Consider the following 18,052-nt stretch of genomic DNA (forward strand, 5'->3'; position numbering starts at 1 on the left):
TTTGAATTAGAGCAAAATACGGCTAATTCTAATTCTAATCTAATTTGCGAATTGCTTGTTTGCTCTAACTCTAGTTCTAATCTAATTTGGATTTTTCCAAAAATGCTACTTAATTGTCCAATGGCATTTTAGTCTCTCAGTTAAAACACAGAATTTCAATTTAGATTCTTTGGTTTGAACGACTTGTATGTAATTTTTACTGCCTAAAAAGAATTAAAAGGCATAAAAATTAGCACACACATTTTACCATTTGCGTTCTTATAAGAATAAATTGCGATTAAATCAAATTGATTGTAAATAACTAAATGTGAGTTTTTTAGAAATTTGGTAATTCTAATTCCAGTCTAATTTGAGAAAACTCAAAACGGTCTAATTTTAATTCTAATCTAATTTGGAAAAACTGTAATGCTCTAATTTTAATTCTAATCTAATTTTCAAAAGCCAAAATAAATCTAGTTGTCCAAGTCTGGTTGTTTGCACGCCGTTATTGCGCAACGTAATGTTCGCATCTATATGCCTTGTAATTGCATTGCATTGTTTGTTCTTATGTTCCAATTAAGAAGCGCTTCCAATATGTTACCTTGGATAAAGGTGCCTTCGATTTGTTTCCAATCCGCTTCCGCGTTTTCGAGTAGTGTATAGATCCATTTTGTATGTAAGGCTAACAAGTAATTATCTATATTGATCATGGCCCAAAGCAGCTAAGGATATATGAAGTCCCTATTCACCGTGTCAAAGGCCTTGAACATATCTAAGGACAGTATCGCGCCAGGTATATTGTAATAGTCGGCGCAGTCGATGATATCGAACAAAAGACGAATAATAGTTCCTATGTATCGTTTCGGAATAAAACCATTTTGCGCAGGCGAGATAATGTCGTTTAGTACACTTCGGACTCGGGTGTTAACTACTTTTGATGCAATTTTGTAGTCTACATTTAATAGCGTTATTGGTCTAAAATTTCCCGGTTCAAGATGGTGTTTATTAGCTTTTGGAAGTAAAGTTACTACTGCTTCTGACTGCGAAGGTGACAGTCTACCCGTATTTACGGTATGTCGCCAAGCTGCCATATAGAGACATTTGATATTGTCCCAAAATGTTATACAGAACTCTGCTGAAAAACCGTCTAGCCCAGGGGATTTATTTTTACCCATGTTGCAGAGAGCAGTGAAGAATTCCGCTTCTGTTGTTTCCGCTTCTAATATTTTGGATTGTTGTGCCTTTATTTTTGGGAGATCTAGTGTTTTTAATTTTGAAGCGATTGAGGTTTTGTTTAATAAATTTCCGTTTTATTATAGAGCAGCTTGCAAAATCCGACTAGGCCGTCCAAAATGTTGTTTTGGTCAGTAATCATTTTATTGTTGACCGTCTGTTAATACTCTTCTTTTTGCAATGTTTTTTTTCCAAGTTTAAAAGTATTTTGTATTTTCTCGCCCAGCGAGCCCTACTTCGCGTTACGGCGCTTTTGGTTTAGCATTAATTGGTCAAGTTCCGATTTAAGTTTGGACAATTTTTTGTGCAAGGGGCCTAATTCTGTTTTAGATTTTTTTAAAATAGCGTCTTGCGTCTCCCCAATCGTTTTTTCCCAATCGTTTTGCTTAATATTTGACCTTCGTTTTAGTTTGGCCGAGTATCTTACAGTTTCTCCCCGAACCACTGCTTTCAAGGCGTCCCATCTAACGTGAGGATCGGTTTCGCCTGTATGGTTTTCTGCTTTATAATAAGTGATTAGGTACCTTTCTTATTTTTTCCTTGTAATGCTGGTCATTTAATAGTGATGTATTAAATTTCCAGTAGCCTCTGCCGCGTGGTGTTGGGTTAATGTCAGTTCCTAGAGTTACCATATTGTGGTCGGACATTATGCCGAGAACTACGTCTACACTTGTAACGTTTTCGGCGAGAGTTCTGCCTATTAAAAAAAATCTAAACGCGATGATGCCGCTGGTGGTTTTTTAATTCTTGAGAACTTTTCAACTGTTGGAAATTTGAGGCGAAACATGTCTGTAAGTTTGTAATGTCATGTATTGCAAAATAATTTCTCTTGCTTTTCGGTTACGATGTTTTTTATTTGGTCTAAGAGATTATCCAGAACTTGATTAAAGTCACCTCCTATGATTATGCCATCGAAAAAGCTGTCAAGTACAGCGAATAAATTGGCAAAAAAGTCTGGATCGTCCTTATTCGGCGCGTAAACATTAACAATTCCTATTGGGGTTGCATTTATTGTAATATTAACCATTAAGTATCGACCGGCGCAACTATTCAACTTAACTGAACAATCAAGAGGCAGCATTTATTTCTTTGATTTTCTACCGGTCCTCGGTAGGAACTTAAAGCGCGACTTTTTGTTTATAAACACGTTTTCTCAGGCGAATAGAAACATTTGTTTCATAGGAATAGATGCCCGCTCTACTCGAGACGTTTTCTTGTTGGCACACCCGTCACCCGTGGCTATACAACACATGCTGGAGGATATAGTCCATTGGAAAGGCCACTACTGCTTTCACGCTAGTCTTGAACGTCGCACCAATCCGCAGGGAAGCTAGCCTACCTGCACTTGGTACTAGCTCTTCCACGCTCGTCTCGAACGTCGCACAAACCCTTCAAAGATTCCGTTCTCAAGACAGCTCATGCAAGCTCGCCAACTACTGCCGTCGATGCAACCCGCGTTAATCACTACGTCACCGACGTGCCGTACTCAAGAGCGAGTCGCTACATGCTAGGCATATAGTCGCTTGACTATGGCCACGTGGAGACATCTCCGACGAATTTTGCTGGAACCCCTTCCTATTTTGCCATTGTTCATTTATAAACGCGTGTTTATGCTGAGCTATCCTCTTTACCTTAACTTAACCATGTCGCAGCTAAGCAATAAAGCACCAACAGCTTTAATGTGACACTTTTTATGACGTAAAAAATTAAAAATCTACTTTCTTTTCATCGCAATGTTTAAACCTCGAACGTTGTGTGAAACAATATTTAAAAGCTTTAAAATATATTTAAACGCGTTCAACACCAATATCAATGTCCCACTCGTACTCCATGCCACAATCACATCTAAACGCTTTATTGGGACCCATAAGACAGGAATGCTTCTTCCCGCAACTACAGTTAACTATCTTATACTTGCAATGGGTATTACTGCACGCTTTACACATCGTTACCTTAGTTAGCGGGTTAACAGTAAAACGATTACAGACAACAGGGTACCTCTGGCATTGTATGCACTCAAGCACATCTTCCTTCGTCTTGTATTCTGGCTGGAGCTCCTCGCAGCACGGCATCCGTCTCAATATCCCTTCGCATGAAGGACATTGACATGTTTCTTCCAAAGCTTCAGCTTGGCAGCAGCCAAGGCATGTCAGCGAGATTCTGGTCGCACATAGGCTTATAGAAGCTAGTCCGGGCTTCATTGCTGGCTTTTCCTTGACCAGTTGTTGATAAGCTTCGGTGTGCTTGACTTGAAGTTGGTGTTGGATTCAGAGTTGAAGTCCGGCGAGTTCTTATCAGCATCGTTTAGAATGCTGCTTACGGCTGTTGTAGAGTGTGGATCGTTATCAGCGCTGTTAGCGCCAGCGCTAGATTGGGGTGCAACTGCCTTATCGTTTGTCTTGTCTTGCTTGGGCTCTTCTTGTCTTTTCACTAGTCGAGGAAAATCTTTTTGACGTTTGGGACAGTTTGCTTGTTTGTGACCTTTCTCGTCATAATATCTGCAAGTAAACACTTGCCCATGATATATCACGTAAAATTCACAGTCCGCCATCCTAATATAACTTGGTAAAGGGTTTTCTTCGACGTCCGTTGAATTCATTGTCAAGATTCTCATTCCGGTTAGTAACCCAACCCTGTCCTTCCTGTGTGTCACCGTTTCAATTTTTCCATATTTTGCCGATATTTCCTCTGCTATTCACTGGGGAAAGGAATTGGCACCCAGCCAACTGCAATGTTAATCTTGTCATTTTCGTATAGTTTAACAAATTTCACTGATTCTGCTGTACAGAGCTTCGTGTAAAGTTCCAAGACATTTTGTCTATTGGTGCAAGTTATGTTGACGTTTTGGCCTCGCATTTCTGCTATCCCAACCAATTTCTTCAGCGGATAATCCATACTTTTTATAAGATTCAGAATTTCGTCTCTTTTTAATTGATTAACTGTCTTCATACTAAGGCCATTCGGCCTCTTAAAGCTGGTCGCAATTTTTATTCACTGCCTGAGCGTAACTTGCTCTGCTTATCATTTTTCGCTCCGCACTCCACGAGCGCCAGACTGGGAATGGTATTTTAGGTTATATACTGCATACTATATAATATATAGTTTCACCATAATTCTATATTATCACTGGTTGAACCAACGACATATAAAGATATCGTTTCTATGTCGTTGGTTGAACTGTGTAGGCTACCGGTACCAATACTTTTCTAAATTTTGTATTTTTTCACGAATATCTTTATGTCAACTATATTTACCTAAATAGTAGAATTACATAATGTACATAATTATGACATTTCATTTTAGCAAATAGAAGATGTGTTGAAAGGTTCCGACGGCTGCCAAATCTCTTACATGTTGTTACCAACTTACAACTGACCCCTAAAATACCTGTCCTTAAGTATTGAACTCCAGACAGAGTCACTTTACACAAAAAGCAATTATAGCCTATGTTGTAATGACTTACGTCACTGTTTTCAAGTGACTTGACCTGACTTAAGTCGTTTTGATAAAATGACTTGACTTGACTCGAGTCTTTTAAACAAATGACTTGGACTTAAGTCATTGAGTCAAATGACTCGGATTGAAATTAAGTGTTTTCATTTAGCATTTTATTCTAAAATTGAGCTATTTATCGCAAGTATAAGGCTAAATACGCCGTAATATTCTCTACAGCGCAAGAACTTAATCGTCTGAATAAGACATAAATCTGTCGGAATAAGGTCCAAAAGGCCAAAATAACGCCCAAAACTGTAGGGAGAGGGTATGGGACGATCAGGGGCCATGGGTCTGGTAAAGTGCCCTTTTCATGAAAAATGATATTTTGCTTTCACAACGTTAAATATTATGCGACGGAAATCATAAAGCAGTGTTGTACACGCAATTTTTGTATAAGAAACTTGGCTCAAGTCGAGTACTAAAAGTTTCTTAAATTTTCTACTGTTTTCTATTGTTTAAGAGAACAATAGAACAAAATAATCTATTGTTCTTTTCGAGAAATCCGAGTACTCAGTTTCTTATAAAAAAAAAATGCGTGCAGCCAAGTGTTAAGCCAATCTAGAGGGCGTGGCCGCAAAAAAAATTCCGGGGGAGTACCCCCGGACCCCCCAATATTTCGGCTCAATACGCTCGCCTGCGGTCTATATGTTGCCCTTACCAAAAAAGTCGCCCCCCTTTTCGCTCCGGCGTCCCTGTTTATTGTAATGTATGCGTTTTGGGGTTTCGTGCGAACCTTTTACGTGATTGCGAGTGTCACGATTCAGCTGTGGAGATGATTTAGTGTTCATCTTTTATGCATTAAGTATATTGGGGTCTATGTGTAAGAAGGTAAACGATTTCGAATCCATATGCGTAACGTATCATTTACCAATTTAAACAAATAAACCCAATTTGTTTCGCGTTACGCGCGATTAAACTGGATTTTAGCCTCGGATTTTTGAAACTGGATTTTGGTATTTTTTTATTAGCCCGCGAATTTTATTTATGCATTTGGTCAGTAGCGTTTTGGGGAAATTTTTTCAGCAAGTGGAAGATAAACGCCGTTACAATTGAATATTGTTGATAATAATCGTGTAATCCTTTCGCGACCCGATGAAACAGTAAATTCGCTAAATGCGCATTCTTCAATAATAAGTGTCGTATTTTACTCTCCATAACAATTAGTATTTGCTAAAGGTAAAAGTCTGATCTGTTGCTACAGCGTCGCATTAAAATAGGATACATTGTGGCATCATAATAAAGGCTGTACGGTTCAATAAGTAATAATAATCTAAGTTTTGGTATGGTAAACGTGGCAATCAGCAAAAAAATAAATAAATTCACAGTATGTATCCAAATAGTTAATACATTTGGCGACTATTTTATTTTAGTGCCCAACAAGTATTGCTAAACAATTAAAAAGTTTGGTCAGTTTTCAGTGCACTCGCGGACCCCCTGGGCCTTTGCACTGAACCCTTGGGTTTGGAAACCACTGGTTTAAGAGTTACAATATGAAGCATCTAACACATCTTACTGGACTCTCTTTTACGTTATACTTGCGACTGCGACGGGTTACAGATTTAAAGACTCGAGACGAGGAAGGTAGGCAGGCCGATTGCTTTAATGCGGCGAATAGAAACAAAAACGAAAAATGGGGATGCCAACTTAAAAAGGAGTCGAATTATTGGCCTACTTGAAAAATTACGATTATACGATAGATATTTTTGCTCTTTGTTAGTGGTAAAACAGAGTTCACTGTATTCCCCGCTGGAATTTTTTAGAAAGAAAAAAATAAAACCGTAAGTTGAAAATTTATTTAAATTTTCGTTGCACAGCTGTACACATTTGTCAACGGTAAAATCAACTTACAAGCGAATTTACTCAAATCATTTCTAAACAAAAGCGATAAAACACAGTTTTGTAAACTGATATGATCGATTTTAATTTACATCGTGTCTTCGAGCACTGAACTTTACAGTGCGTGCCACTTGGCAAAAAATATTAAGCAAAGTCAACGTTGACTGGAGAATTATTTCATCGATGGCGTCTTTCACGGTCTGAGTGACGCGAGTAGCTGCTGCTAGTATCACGATCACGACTTCGGTCACGATATTCTCGATCCTCATATCGGTCACGGCTGCGTGATCTGTCCCGGTCACGGTCACGGCGTCTCGACTTCGACTCACGATGGCGTGAAGGCCTTTCATCGCGATCACGTGATCTGTCACGCTTTCGGTTGCTGCTAAAGAATTAATTTTTTTTTTAGGAAAAAAACATAAAAAAAATTGAAAATTAAAAATAATTTAATTTGAAGCTAAAAATAACACACAATACAGTTGCTACAAGGTTTTTGGCTTTCGAGAAACAACACAAAAAAGTAAGAAATTAGAAATATTTCCATTGTTACAAGGTTTCTGGAAAAGAATGTTTATCATCCAGCCCAACTAAGAATCACATTTTTGACACAATGCGAAAACCCGTTTTTTTCTGGGAAAACAATATTATAAGAAAGAAAGACAAGGGTGAAACAAACCTGGAGCCTCCTGATCCAGAGCCGAAAGACTTTTCCTCAATTCCGTGCAAACAATCCTGTAGAGAGCCAATGAGAACTTTAGCCCTTTCATCAGTCGCAACCTTTGACTGTTTTATGAGCGATATGGCGGTGACAAGAGTTTCAATTGCGCTGCCATATTCACCTGAAAGAAAAGTAGAGGAAAGCATAAAGTATCTTAAACTGGTGTACAGTAATATTTAGATAGAGAACATAAGAGAATATTTTTAAGCATATAAATATGATGTTAAATCATCAGTTGTAATTTGTTACAAACACTGACAGGAATTCTTTAGAAATTCAAAGGTACACAGCTTAATCTTATTACTCATCAAAGTTTAATTGTACTTTTAAAAATAAGTGTGTAGCAATTCAGAAAATCACCTATTATTTTGATCTATTTGTGATAAAATAGGCTTTAGGCATCTTTTCTGATTTAAAATGATATAATTAAACTTGATGTGTATTTTGTATAAAAAAGATGTGTCACCTGAACTTGCATCTGCAACAGCCCTTGATATTGCACTGCTTGAAACCGCCCGATTACGAATCATTATCTCTTCAATTTCCGCTTCTGATATAGGAGGTGACTGGGAGTGGCGGTCAGGTCGGTACTGTTCAGACTTTTGTTCCCCACTGGGTGGCAGCATGGGGGAGCCTGAAGCAGAGAAACCAGGTTGTTGGACTTGAGGCAGAATTGGTGGAGGTGGAAGATTGATAGGAGGAGGAACTCTTGTGTTCATTCCTGGCGGTGGGACCATAAGATGGGGTGGCATTGGAAAATTGGGGGGTGGGCCTCTTGGTGGGACAGAAAAAAGATGCGGAGGTGGAAGTCGAGGTGGTGGAACCTGAATTAATATAAAATAGTTCGTTAAATCTATGTTTTACTGGTAATTAGGTTTGGACATGAAAAATGTCGTATTTATATAGATGCATCTGTAAGCACATCCCATTGGAATAAAGCCAATTTCAATTTGCAGCCTTGATGAAACCCTATATGCAGTAGCAAGTCATTTACCTATTTTTCCTACTTTTTTAGAATGTTAATCCCGTAACAGGTACACATTTATTTAATTTTTGAAAATTAAATCTTAACAGAACTTGATTACCTATCAGTAAGTGAGTTGCGGTTTTATGGCTGAATGTTTTCCCTGTGCTATTAAATTCCCGACATACTACGTTTTAATTGTCTACGATTTCATGTAAAAAAATATAACAGTGTTTATTGCAGGGTTATTGATGCAGTATTATATTTTCGAGTTTATTGTTTCATGTGTGTTTGTCCTTTTCAAAAACACCTAAATCTGGCCATTTAACTGCTTACCAAAGATTGCTGAAGTTTGGGAGGTGGCATCCCAGTAGGTAGTCCCGGTAGTGATATACCAGGTCGCGGAGGTGGAAGTCTTACTGGTGGTGGAAGACCCCTTAGCATGGCAGCGATTGCGGCTTGGTTTAAATCTTTTGCTCCTGCATTTAAAAAAAATGGTTAACATAAAATAAGGCACAAAATATTATCATCAGAATTTTCTGTAATAATATCTTAACTCTGCAGGGAAAATTTCACACCCATACCATTAAGTAAAATCAATCAATTTAAGTAGTGTTTTATGTGTAGAAAAAGGTTTCACATTGCATATAAAGTATAGTTCAAGTTAAAATTTTAGGCATAAAACTTAATTGATAGGACTAACTGAAATGTTAAACAGCTTATTGAACTACACATAGATGGATAGAGAATTTATAGATTATATTAAACCATAATCATTGAAACATTTGAAAAATAACTTCTTTACCAGGAGGCATCATTCTAGGAAGTCCTGCAAGTGGAGGTGGCTGTCCCAAAATTGACGTTTGTGTCGTGACAGGTGCCACAGGAGGTTGCCATGCAACCGGAGACGAACTAATTGCTGGTGGTGGAAGTGTTGGTGGAGGCTGGGTGAAGTTTGGTTGTATAGGTGCCGGGGTAGGGGGGACTGGGGTTGGAGGTTTGGCTTGAGAGGCAGCACCACCAGACTCTAATTAATTAAAAACTTAACACTTTAACAACCGTCCTGCAAAGCATGATAGTTGATGGCCGCCGCATGATGATTGTAAGGATGGTTAATGCTTATAAGCCTATGGTGGTTATGTTTTTACAAGATAAGTATTCCGATTAAATCAAACACTGAATGTGTACTCAACATTTATATTAAGCTGTCTTTCAGAGTTAACAAGTGCAATTTTTCATGGATGAGGATTATATTTAGTTTTATATCTTACGTGCTTTTGACTGTTGTTCAAACTGATTTAAGCTCTGCCTGTTACAGGGGGTTACAACTGGACTTTGGCCATGCAAATCTTTGTGAGGCAACTTTTCCATAACAATTCTTGAGGAAGTTTCCGAAGCCAAGTGCACCAAAGCAAATCTAGGAAGAAAAACAAAAAAAATTTGATGGATATTTTTATACTATTTGTAGAGTTTTGTTTTCCAATGATGTTTGTGCTACAAGAGACTTAACTGAAGGAGGAAACAGGCATCTTGTTGGTGAAAGCAAGCGCCCCGTTATGTTCAATAATTAACAATTGTATCCCAGAAAGTTAAATTTAAAAAAAAAATTAAATTAAATTTTTAAATAAATGTTAGTTGTTTAGTAAAAGCCACAATCATTTTTCTAAATCAGCGGCTATAACATGCGGATTCAGCTAACTTCCACAGACATGTTACAATATAATACGAGGGCCAAAGCTCAATCGATTGTTATATTTTGTTTAACCACACAAAAATCAGGTAGATTTCACAACTCATTGCGCTTATTGCAGTTGTAATTACTTTACATTCCTGGGACAATACTAGTTGTACAAAGCAATAATTTTATCAAAAAAAGTTTAAGGCAACATAGTATTAAAATGGCAAATATTCTCAACATAGTGTATTTTGTCTTGTATAAAATATACTCACCCTTTTGATTGTCCATTTGCTCTGTTCTCATAAAACTTTATTTCTACCAAGTCATTAACACCAAGTGCTACAATAGCATTTTGTAAGTCCTTGTCGGTTGTCCACTACAAAAAACACTACATCTGAAAACATCTGGCTTTTGTAAGCAATATTAGTAATGAATATATACTGTTCGAATTTAAAATACTTGAAACTAACAAACATATTTATTCAGTCAGAATGGCTAACATAACACCTCTATATCATCAGCAGACCGGGTTAGCTCGTTAGATATCAAAATCTGTCAGCAAAACTCTTGCAGTATACTTCACCTTAACTTAGTGAATTTATAACATGTCACTTTATAAGATTGAACTTTATTGCCTTCTAACAGTAATAAGTGTTTAAAGCATTTTGCTAAGAACTCTGGTTGGTTAAATGGAGATAAAATTTCATGTTAGAAAGAAACATTCATGCATACAGTTATAACCTAAGAATAAAACTTACCCAAGTAAGATTACCAACATATATTGACACCTTTTTTCCATGATAATTATACTGAAGTGAATTTGAACGGGATAAAGTCTGCCCTGCAGTATTCACACCATTTGTGCCAACCTAAATATTTAAGTGCAAAAAAAAATAAAATAGGTAAATACAAGAAAATTTTCATTCAAGGTAGTTTTCAGATAAAATACAATGATAACTGACTACCACTTAAAGGTGTTTATTACACTGTCATTTTAGGCAAAAATAATACAAATATTGACTTCTTAGTTAGACAGTTACCCATTTCAATGTTCATCTTTGAAGATTGAATAGCCCAGTTGCAGAATAATAAATACATTTTAAGAATCTAGTTTGTCTACCTTTTGTGCAATAATGTACATTGGTTTGTATACCAAAAAAGCAAAAGAAAAATAAAATTCAAAAAAGCAAGAATGGAAGAAAGCAGGGTTGATAGTTTGGGCACACCGATAGGTGAAGATTTTTTATATTAATAATGACCATTCTAATACAAACATATGTAAGTGGATACATGATTAGCCCAATAGATCATTAATATAAAAAAATATGTGAATAAGCAACTTATTACTGTAAATTTAGACTATATTTTTTATTTTTACCAGAGCATACATTAAAACGATTTTTAAAGTATTCATAACATTTTTCTTATAGACAAATAATAAAATAGTTTTCAACAAAATATATTACTAATAAATATAAATTTAACATTAGGGATAACCTTTTGAACAATTACTAAAATTATAAGCAGTACACTGGCATGCATTTTAGACGAGTTGAACAAGTTTTTTTAGGTCAGAAAAAGCGAAACAGTACATAAAACAATAAATATTGCATAGAAGTTAACAGCTAGTCAATTTACATACCAATGCATTTTCCACACAAAGTTATGGTGAGATTTATACTAAACTGAAAGAATATTTCTAATCACTTCATGTTTTACACAAATACAAAATATGATTGGCTGAATATCTTAATAATTACATGGAGATTTTTTTGCAAATTGATAGACCTTTCTCATACAACAGTTAAAACACACATGATACCAATTTCAAGAAACATTTCAGTACTAATAACAAACTTAACTATGTTTTTTCTTTTGAAGAAAATAATAAAGAAGCAATTTGGGACATTTAAACACAGGTTTACAAGAATAACAAAACTTAAAGGCCTAACATATAAGAGACCAATTAGAGATGTCCAGTACATTTTATTTCCGATACTGATATTTTGGGATAAACTACACTGTTCTGATTCCAAACCAAATCATGTAATTACTACTGTTACAAAAGTGAAATAGCTAAAAATAAAGTTTTTAAATTTATTGTTTTTCAGGCAATAAGGCAAATTTGTTTTATTTAGAAGTTTAGTTTTGTTTCACAAATCTCTCATGTTGGTCACAAACAATGTTTGAAAAAAATAATGTGGTAAGGGATTGGTATGTTACAGGGCCAAGTCCGATGTCACCCCTTGACATCAGAAATCGGCTTCAATCTATTATTATTGGACATCTCTCATGACCATTGTCTTAAAGTTTTGTTAATTTGCAAATTTGTTGAACATTAAATTTAACAATCTATTAAATTGCCATATTAATGTTATTTTAAAGTGTTTTATAAATTCATAAAATTAAATTGTTTTCGATAATTTAATTTCAAATATATTTTATAGAAAATGAAATATGTATATATATATATACCACTTATAATTTGTTTCATCAGTTTACACATACTTTTCAACAATCTTTATAGCATAATAGTGAACAATCTTTATTAACAAAACTAAGGGATGTTTTGCAATTTGTATTATATCTTATAGTAACAAAACATAATAAATCTCTTTTGTGACTCAAACTAATATCCTACTTTATTTACAAAGTAAAAGTATATAGGTTTGTCACATTTTAATATTCTCAAATAAACTGGTAATAATATCTGTATATATTTCATCAAGGTTAAAATGATTTGTATGTGATTATAATCAAACAATAACTTATTCACCTAACTTGGGAGCTATAAAGTCTGATTTTAATGCAGCATACATATAAGTTTTTACTCTCTGATACCACAACTAGGCTTCTGTGCATACAGTGGGGTTAAGTAAATAAAAGTTCACCATGTATGGAAGAAAACACGGAGGTACAATAACCATTTCAAACGCATTAACTAATATTAACAAAGAAATGTTGGAAGCAGATAGTCCATATGGCCGCTTATCCAGAGACACACAGAAAGCTAGTTTTATCGATTCTCTTTAACTTTTACAATTCTTATTCCACAATTGTTCCAAACTGAGTAAATAAGATACAGAAAACAATAAATAATTTTGCATATTAAATTTTTGGACTTGACACTACATAAAGTAACAGTGCTTTATTTTGTAAATTATATTATCGCTACAAAGAATACAAAATGTGAATATATAGTTAGAACTGCTAACTAGGGATAGGTTTGTTTAATCTAGTTATGAGAGGACAATTACACAGATTCAACTGAACAATTTAAAAAGAAAACATGGAATAAATTGGGTATTACTATTTATTACTGTTATTTCCAATCCTAACTAAGGACAATAGTAAAAACATATTTACATCGCATTTCGCAACTACAAAACAACAAGTAAGATACTATTGAAATAACATAACAAAATAATAGGGTGATCAAGTTGTGACGTTTAACTCACACGAACAGCGCTCGTTGTTCTTCCTGTGGGTTGCAGCATATCATCATACAAATCCACACTGTTGTAGTTGTTATCTTCCTAAAAGTGAGTGTGAATTGTAAAAAGGTTGGTTATAAACAGGGCAAAAATATGTTGTCCGAAAACACACTCAGCGCAAAGTGACGTAATAATAAGGGACTGTGGTTCCCAAACCCTGCTCGGTATGCACTGATTTCTAGCCATCATTTTACATTAAATCATGATGTCATTTCTTTGTTGTCATGGGTAGGGCGAATATTTTTTGACTTGTCAAAAAAAGTCAAAATTTTGCCAAAATTTACACGTTAGGTCATAATTTTTTAAGTCGAAATCGAATAAAATTGCACATAAATCGCTTCCAAAATTAAAAAAAAAAAGTCAGCCAAATTGGTCGTTCGGTTATTTTGAAATTTATCTTTCATTTTATCAAAAAAATTAGTTTTGATATAAGTTCAAAGTCATTTTAACCGTATTATATCTTTATTAGAGCAATATACAGCATAAAAAACGCGTGATTAACGACGCCTAGGTTATTTAAATCAATTCTAACAGGTCAAAATTTTGTCAAAATAAATTATTTTCAGGTCAAAATTTCCTATTTTTTTGGTCAAAAAATATTCGCCCTAGTCATGGGAATTCAAGTAACTTGCAAATTCTCTAAAAGTTACCTGACAAAAAAAATTGCTTATTTTCGATATTTCCACTTTACATAACCCCACATATAAATCACAAACATGGAAAGCACATAGCAAAAGATAAACTTTTCAGTCGTACAAAGCTACACAGATACTCAAATAAAACTAATTTGGGCACTTTTAATTTTCACATAGCATGAATAAACTAATTTTACCACTTTTTTACAAAGCTCAAATAAATTAATTGATTTAATTTTCTGTTTCACATAGCTTGCGAAAATATATTTGGAAACATTTTTAAAACTTAATTAAAGTGAAAAATGGGGTACCGGGGTTGGGATTATGCATCGCCAAATGCGAGTGCAAATCGCTCCAGGCGAGTGCTGATTAAAACTCACTCGCCCGACTGGCAAGTGGCTTTGGCGAGAAATTTAATTTGGTGTAGGACAACTTGTGTTAAGTACCACTACCAAGTGAAATATAACTTGGCGCCAGTTATTTAATTAAACAGTAAGGCGCAAATACATTCAACACTACACAAATAATAAGGTTAATTGAAGTCACGTTCGAAGCTCATAATAAAAACTCTTTAAACCGTTTTAAAAAATCGTTTACTGGCAAACAATCAAAGATGTCATTGTTGCAGTAGTAATGTTGTTGATTTTTAAATGTTTTACTCGGTCGTTGACGCCTTTAAAAAAGTTTATTAGACTTGCGATGTACCCAGCGATAAGAATTCTACTTTTCTGTATTTATTGAATTGTTTGTATAAGAAAATTATAAGCAATTGCTGCAGTTTTCGGTAACAATAAGTTTGAATGCAAATGTCTTATAATAATATTTGTAAGCAGTGCTTTTAAGATGTCTCGAGGGAGCGAAACGGCCCACTGAACACTTCGATATTTTAAAATATTACCAACTTGTTTAGAGCTGAAAATTAGCAATTAGTCTATGTAAGTATGTTGTGGCGATCCCTTGAAGTTCATATGGGTCAACCCAGCCAAAGCTTAAAATATAACTGTCTGTAAATATTTTATATCGCAATTATGTTTAGATATGATTCAAAACAATGGCGCAAATGAATGGTTTAGTTCGATTTACAATTATTTTGTCATTATTTGCTGTTCAATCAGTAACTATAGTGTTAGGCGTTTGTGGCGCGGAGCAACCTGCTGTGACACGACCTTAAGCACAAAAAAATAAGAATACGAAAAAAGAGCACAATGAGTTTTAGAAAAGTGGAAAACAGACAGACCGGGGCTAGTAAATTGTCATTGTTATTTTTTTCACCAAAAGATTGTAAAAAAATAATTCAGAAAAAAACATTGTTTAAGTGTAAACTGCTTTAAGTAAAATCATCCCAAATAATCTAATATGTGACAAAGTATGGTGAACATTTATAGTAATTCAAATAATTGGTTGCTTTTCATGCTACCATTTTTGAAAATATATCAGTTAGAGCAGACCTGGGCAACACAATATGACCAATAAGCATTCTTATCCTGTGCACGACTTATATGCATTTTTTTCTTTATTTTAAACTCTACTTAAATTGCACATTTGTACACAACTCCTAAAGTAATAACGTTCGTTAGCTCGTTGTTTTGAAGCGTTGGAGTAATCATGTCATATTGCCTGTATTTGAAATCCTATAATTGACCCACTCTGCCACAACAAGTTTCTCACCCCTGAGTTCAAGTGATAGGGTGCAAGATAACAAAAAGTAAGTGTTACATAAGAAAAAAAATCAACCTGTACAAATTCATGATCAACATCTGCATACAAGTCGATGTCCACTCCATCAGCCATCCTAACAAAAGTAAAATAAAGTAGTATACAAGTCATCAACATTTTACTTCAAGGTAAAAGGCTTTCAGCTTATAGTTAAACGATAAATTTACCATGTACAGCGATGGGAACAGTTAGCAGGAGTTCATAAATCAATAGCATTTCAACTATGCACCATTCATGTGATAATTTTCACATATATACTAGGTAATGGCTATAGTAAAATTATGGCGCAACTTAATATTAAACATTACACAATAATATTACACCATGGTACCTTTCACATTACATTATGGTACCTACCAAGCCCATTTTTAAACAATTCAACAAAAAATACTTTACAGTACAGTATAGTACAGGTTTTATAAATTTGGTACGGGGTAAAAAAAACTAAAAATAAGTAACCCATACCATAGGCGCAAAATTAAACAATTCCAGGGCGTGTTTTTGTAACCAGTACAAAATACTTCATTAATTACATAAAAAAGGTGAACGCTTAGAAAACACTGAAACTAACCATTTTACCTTTTGAAACTTTCTTAAAGCGACTTTAGGCTAAAAACAAACCATTAAGTTGAAAAAAAATGCATTTATGCAAAACTTAAAAATACAGTTTCTTACCTAAACGACAAATTAGGAAACTTTTAAGCAGTTTTGCTAACTAAAAACATACTACATAAATTAGCACCCCTAAAAAACAGTCAGTGTCTATGGGTTTCAGGCTGTATCTTCAATTTAATTTCTGTTTTTTTAAGCGGAGTTTCTAATCCAGGGGTTCTTAAACTTTTTTTACCACAGGCCCCTAAAATTTGTTTGGAGCTCGCGCAGACCACGCTAGGCCAAAAAAATTTAAAAATGACGTCATAAATTTACCTCACAATACAAATAGACTTAAATCTACTGATTTCGGTCAGTGTAAAACCGTTCCATTTTTAATTAAATTGATTTAGTTCTAAAATATACACTAATATTTCAATTAGGCTTTGATGGACCCCCTAAAACTAGTTCACGGACCACCAAGGGGTCCGTGGACCCCAGTTTAAAAAACCCTGTTCTAATCTATATGTTAGTAGTATTTTTAATGTGTACTCTGAAATCATTTAATCTATCCTGGAGGTTTAGCGTAAGATTATATAGGTAGACAATTTAATACTGGGCTTGCTTAGGAATTAGTTCGCAACTTAGTAATATGATATGAGATTATATCTGAGTCAAGAATGCACTGTTTTAAAGGTAAAGCCAACGACAAATGTTAAAGTGTGCAACTTTCCTTAATTACCGATTGGCCACAAGGTAATGGCACCCGTGACACTATATTTTTTGCTAACCTTAACTTACTACATGCAAAAATTCTGCGCTATTAACTTGTTCGGTTTTGCCCATTTGACAGGTTTATTTTCAACCAAAGGCTTAAAAAGTTATGAAAGGCAAAATGCTTTGATTTAGTAAAAATGTGCAACAGCACCAAAGCTGTCACATGATTTAAATAATTAATAGGCATTTTTGCACTGGCTTAAAAATACATCCTGTAATTTTTAAGGAAGAATGGGCCGGTCACAAAGTCCATAATTTAAAGTTCGGTAAATGGTTAATTAGTTTGCAAATTTTTCTGCACATTATTTGAGTTAGGGTGATGGTTAGTGTTTGGGTGAGAGTGGGTCAGGTATTGATATATTTATTATTTAATAATATTGCTTAACCTACCCAAACGCTAACCGGCACCCTAACCGAAATAATGTTTGTGGTCTTCCCACCTGTTTATCGAACTTAAATTCGCATTAATGTAAATGACTTTGGCAATAAATCATATTGTAATTTTGCAGATCTGTTTGCAGTGTTGGGAATTTCAAAGTTTGGTAAACAGACGAGCCAGGCAAATAGCCTCATTCTATTCTAAAAGCAGTTACAACACTACAACAGAAACATACTTTTTTCCTTTGCTTTATGCAGCCTTTAATTTGTTAACAAGACAGATTTAGTCCTATGCCTAACCTGGTACAAAGTACAGAAGAAAGATTAGGTTTAATATGAAGTTAAATTATCAACTTTTCGTACAATTAAACTGACATATATAGATATAGAAAATCCTAGATTACACTAAAACAATGCCTAGGTTTTGCAAAAAAGTTGAAAAAACATTTGTGGCCGAAATCACACAGATTCCATTTTGCACAAACCAGGGAGGGGAGAAATGTGTTTTGGAAAGGTGATATAAGGATAGTACAGCAGAATTATGTGTTGACCACTAAA

General features: G+C 34.8%; 1 protein-coding gene across 2 annotated transcripts; it reads right to left on the reverse strand.

The window, feature by feature from the left end:
- Positions 1 to 6,289: 6,289 nt before the first annotated feature.
- Positions 6,290 to 17,796, reverse strand: LOC146136190 (cleavage and polyadenylation specificity factor subunit 6-like). 2 transcript variants are annotated; one of them, XM_083395006.1, is made up of 11 exons: positions 17,731 to 17,796; positions 15,767 to 15,824; positions 13,362 to 13,439; positions 10,662 to 10,772; positions 10,176 to 10,279; positions 9,497 to 9,642; positions 9,031 to 9,252; positions 8,562 to 8,704; positions 7,728 to 8,085; positions 7,220 to 7,382; positions 6,290 to 6,925 (listed from the first exon to the last, which is right to left on the reverse strand). In XM_083395006.1, the coding sequence occupies exons 2-11, from the start codon at positions 15,821 to 15,823 to the stop codon at positions 6,721 to 6,723; spliced, it is 1,587 nt and encodes a 528-aa protein (XP_083251132.1). In that variant the 5' UTR covers position 15,824; positions 17,731 to 17,796; the 3' UTR covers positions 6,290 to 6,720. The 2 variants fall into 2 exon arrangements, with proteins under 2 accessions (XP_083251132.1, XP_083251131.1); XM_083395005.1 differs by having other exon boundaries at positions 6,290 to 6,928.
- Between the last annotated feature and the right edge of the window lie 256 nt (positions 17,797 to 18,052).

The sequence above is a fragment of the Ascidiella aspersa genome, chromosome 8 (genome assembly GCF_963924565.1).
Source record: "Ascidiella aspersa chromosome 8, kaAscAspe10.2, whole genome shotgun sequence".
Taxonomy (NCBI): domain Eukaryota; kingdom Metazoa; phylum Chordata; class Ascidiacea; order Phlebobranchia; family Ascidiidae; genus Ascidiella; species Ascidiella aspersa.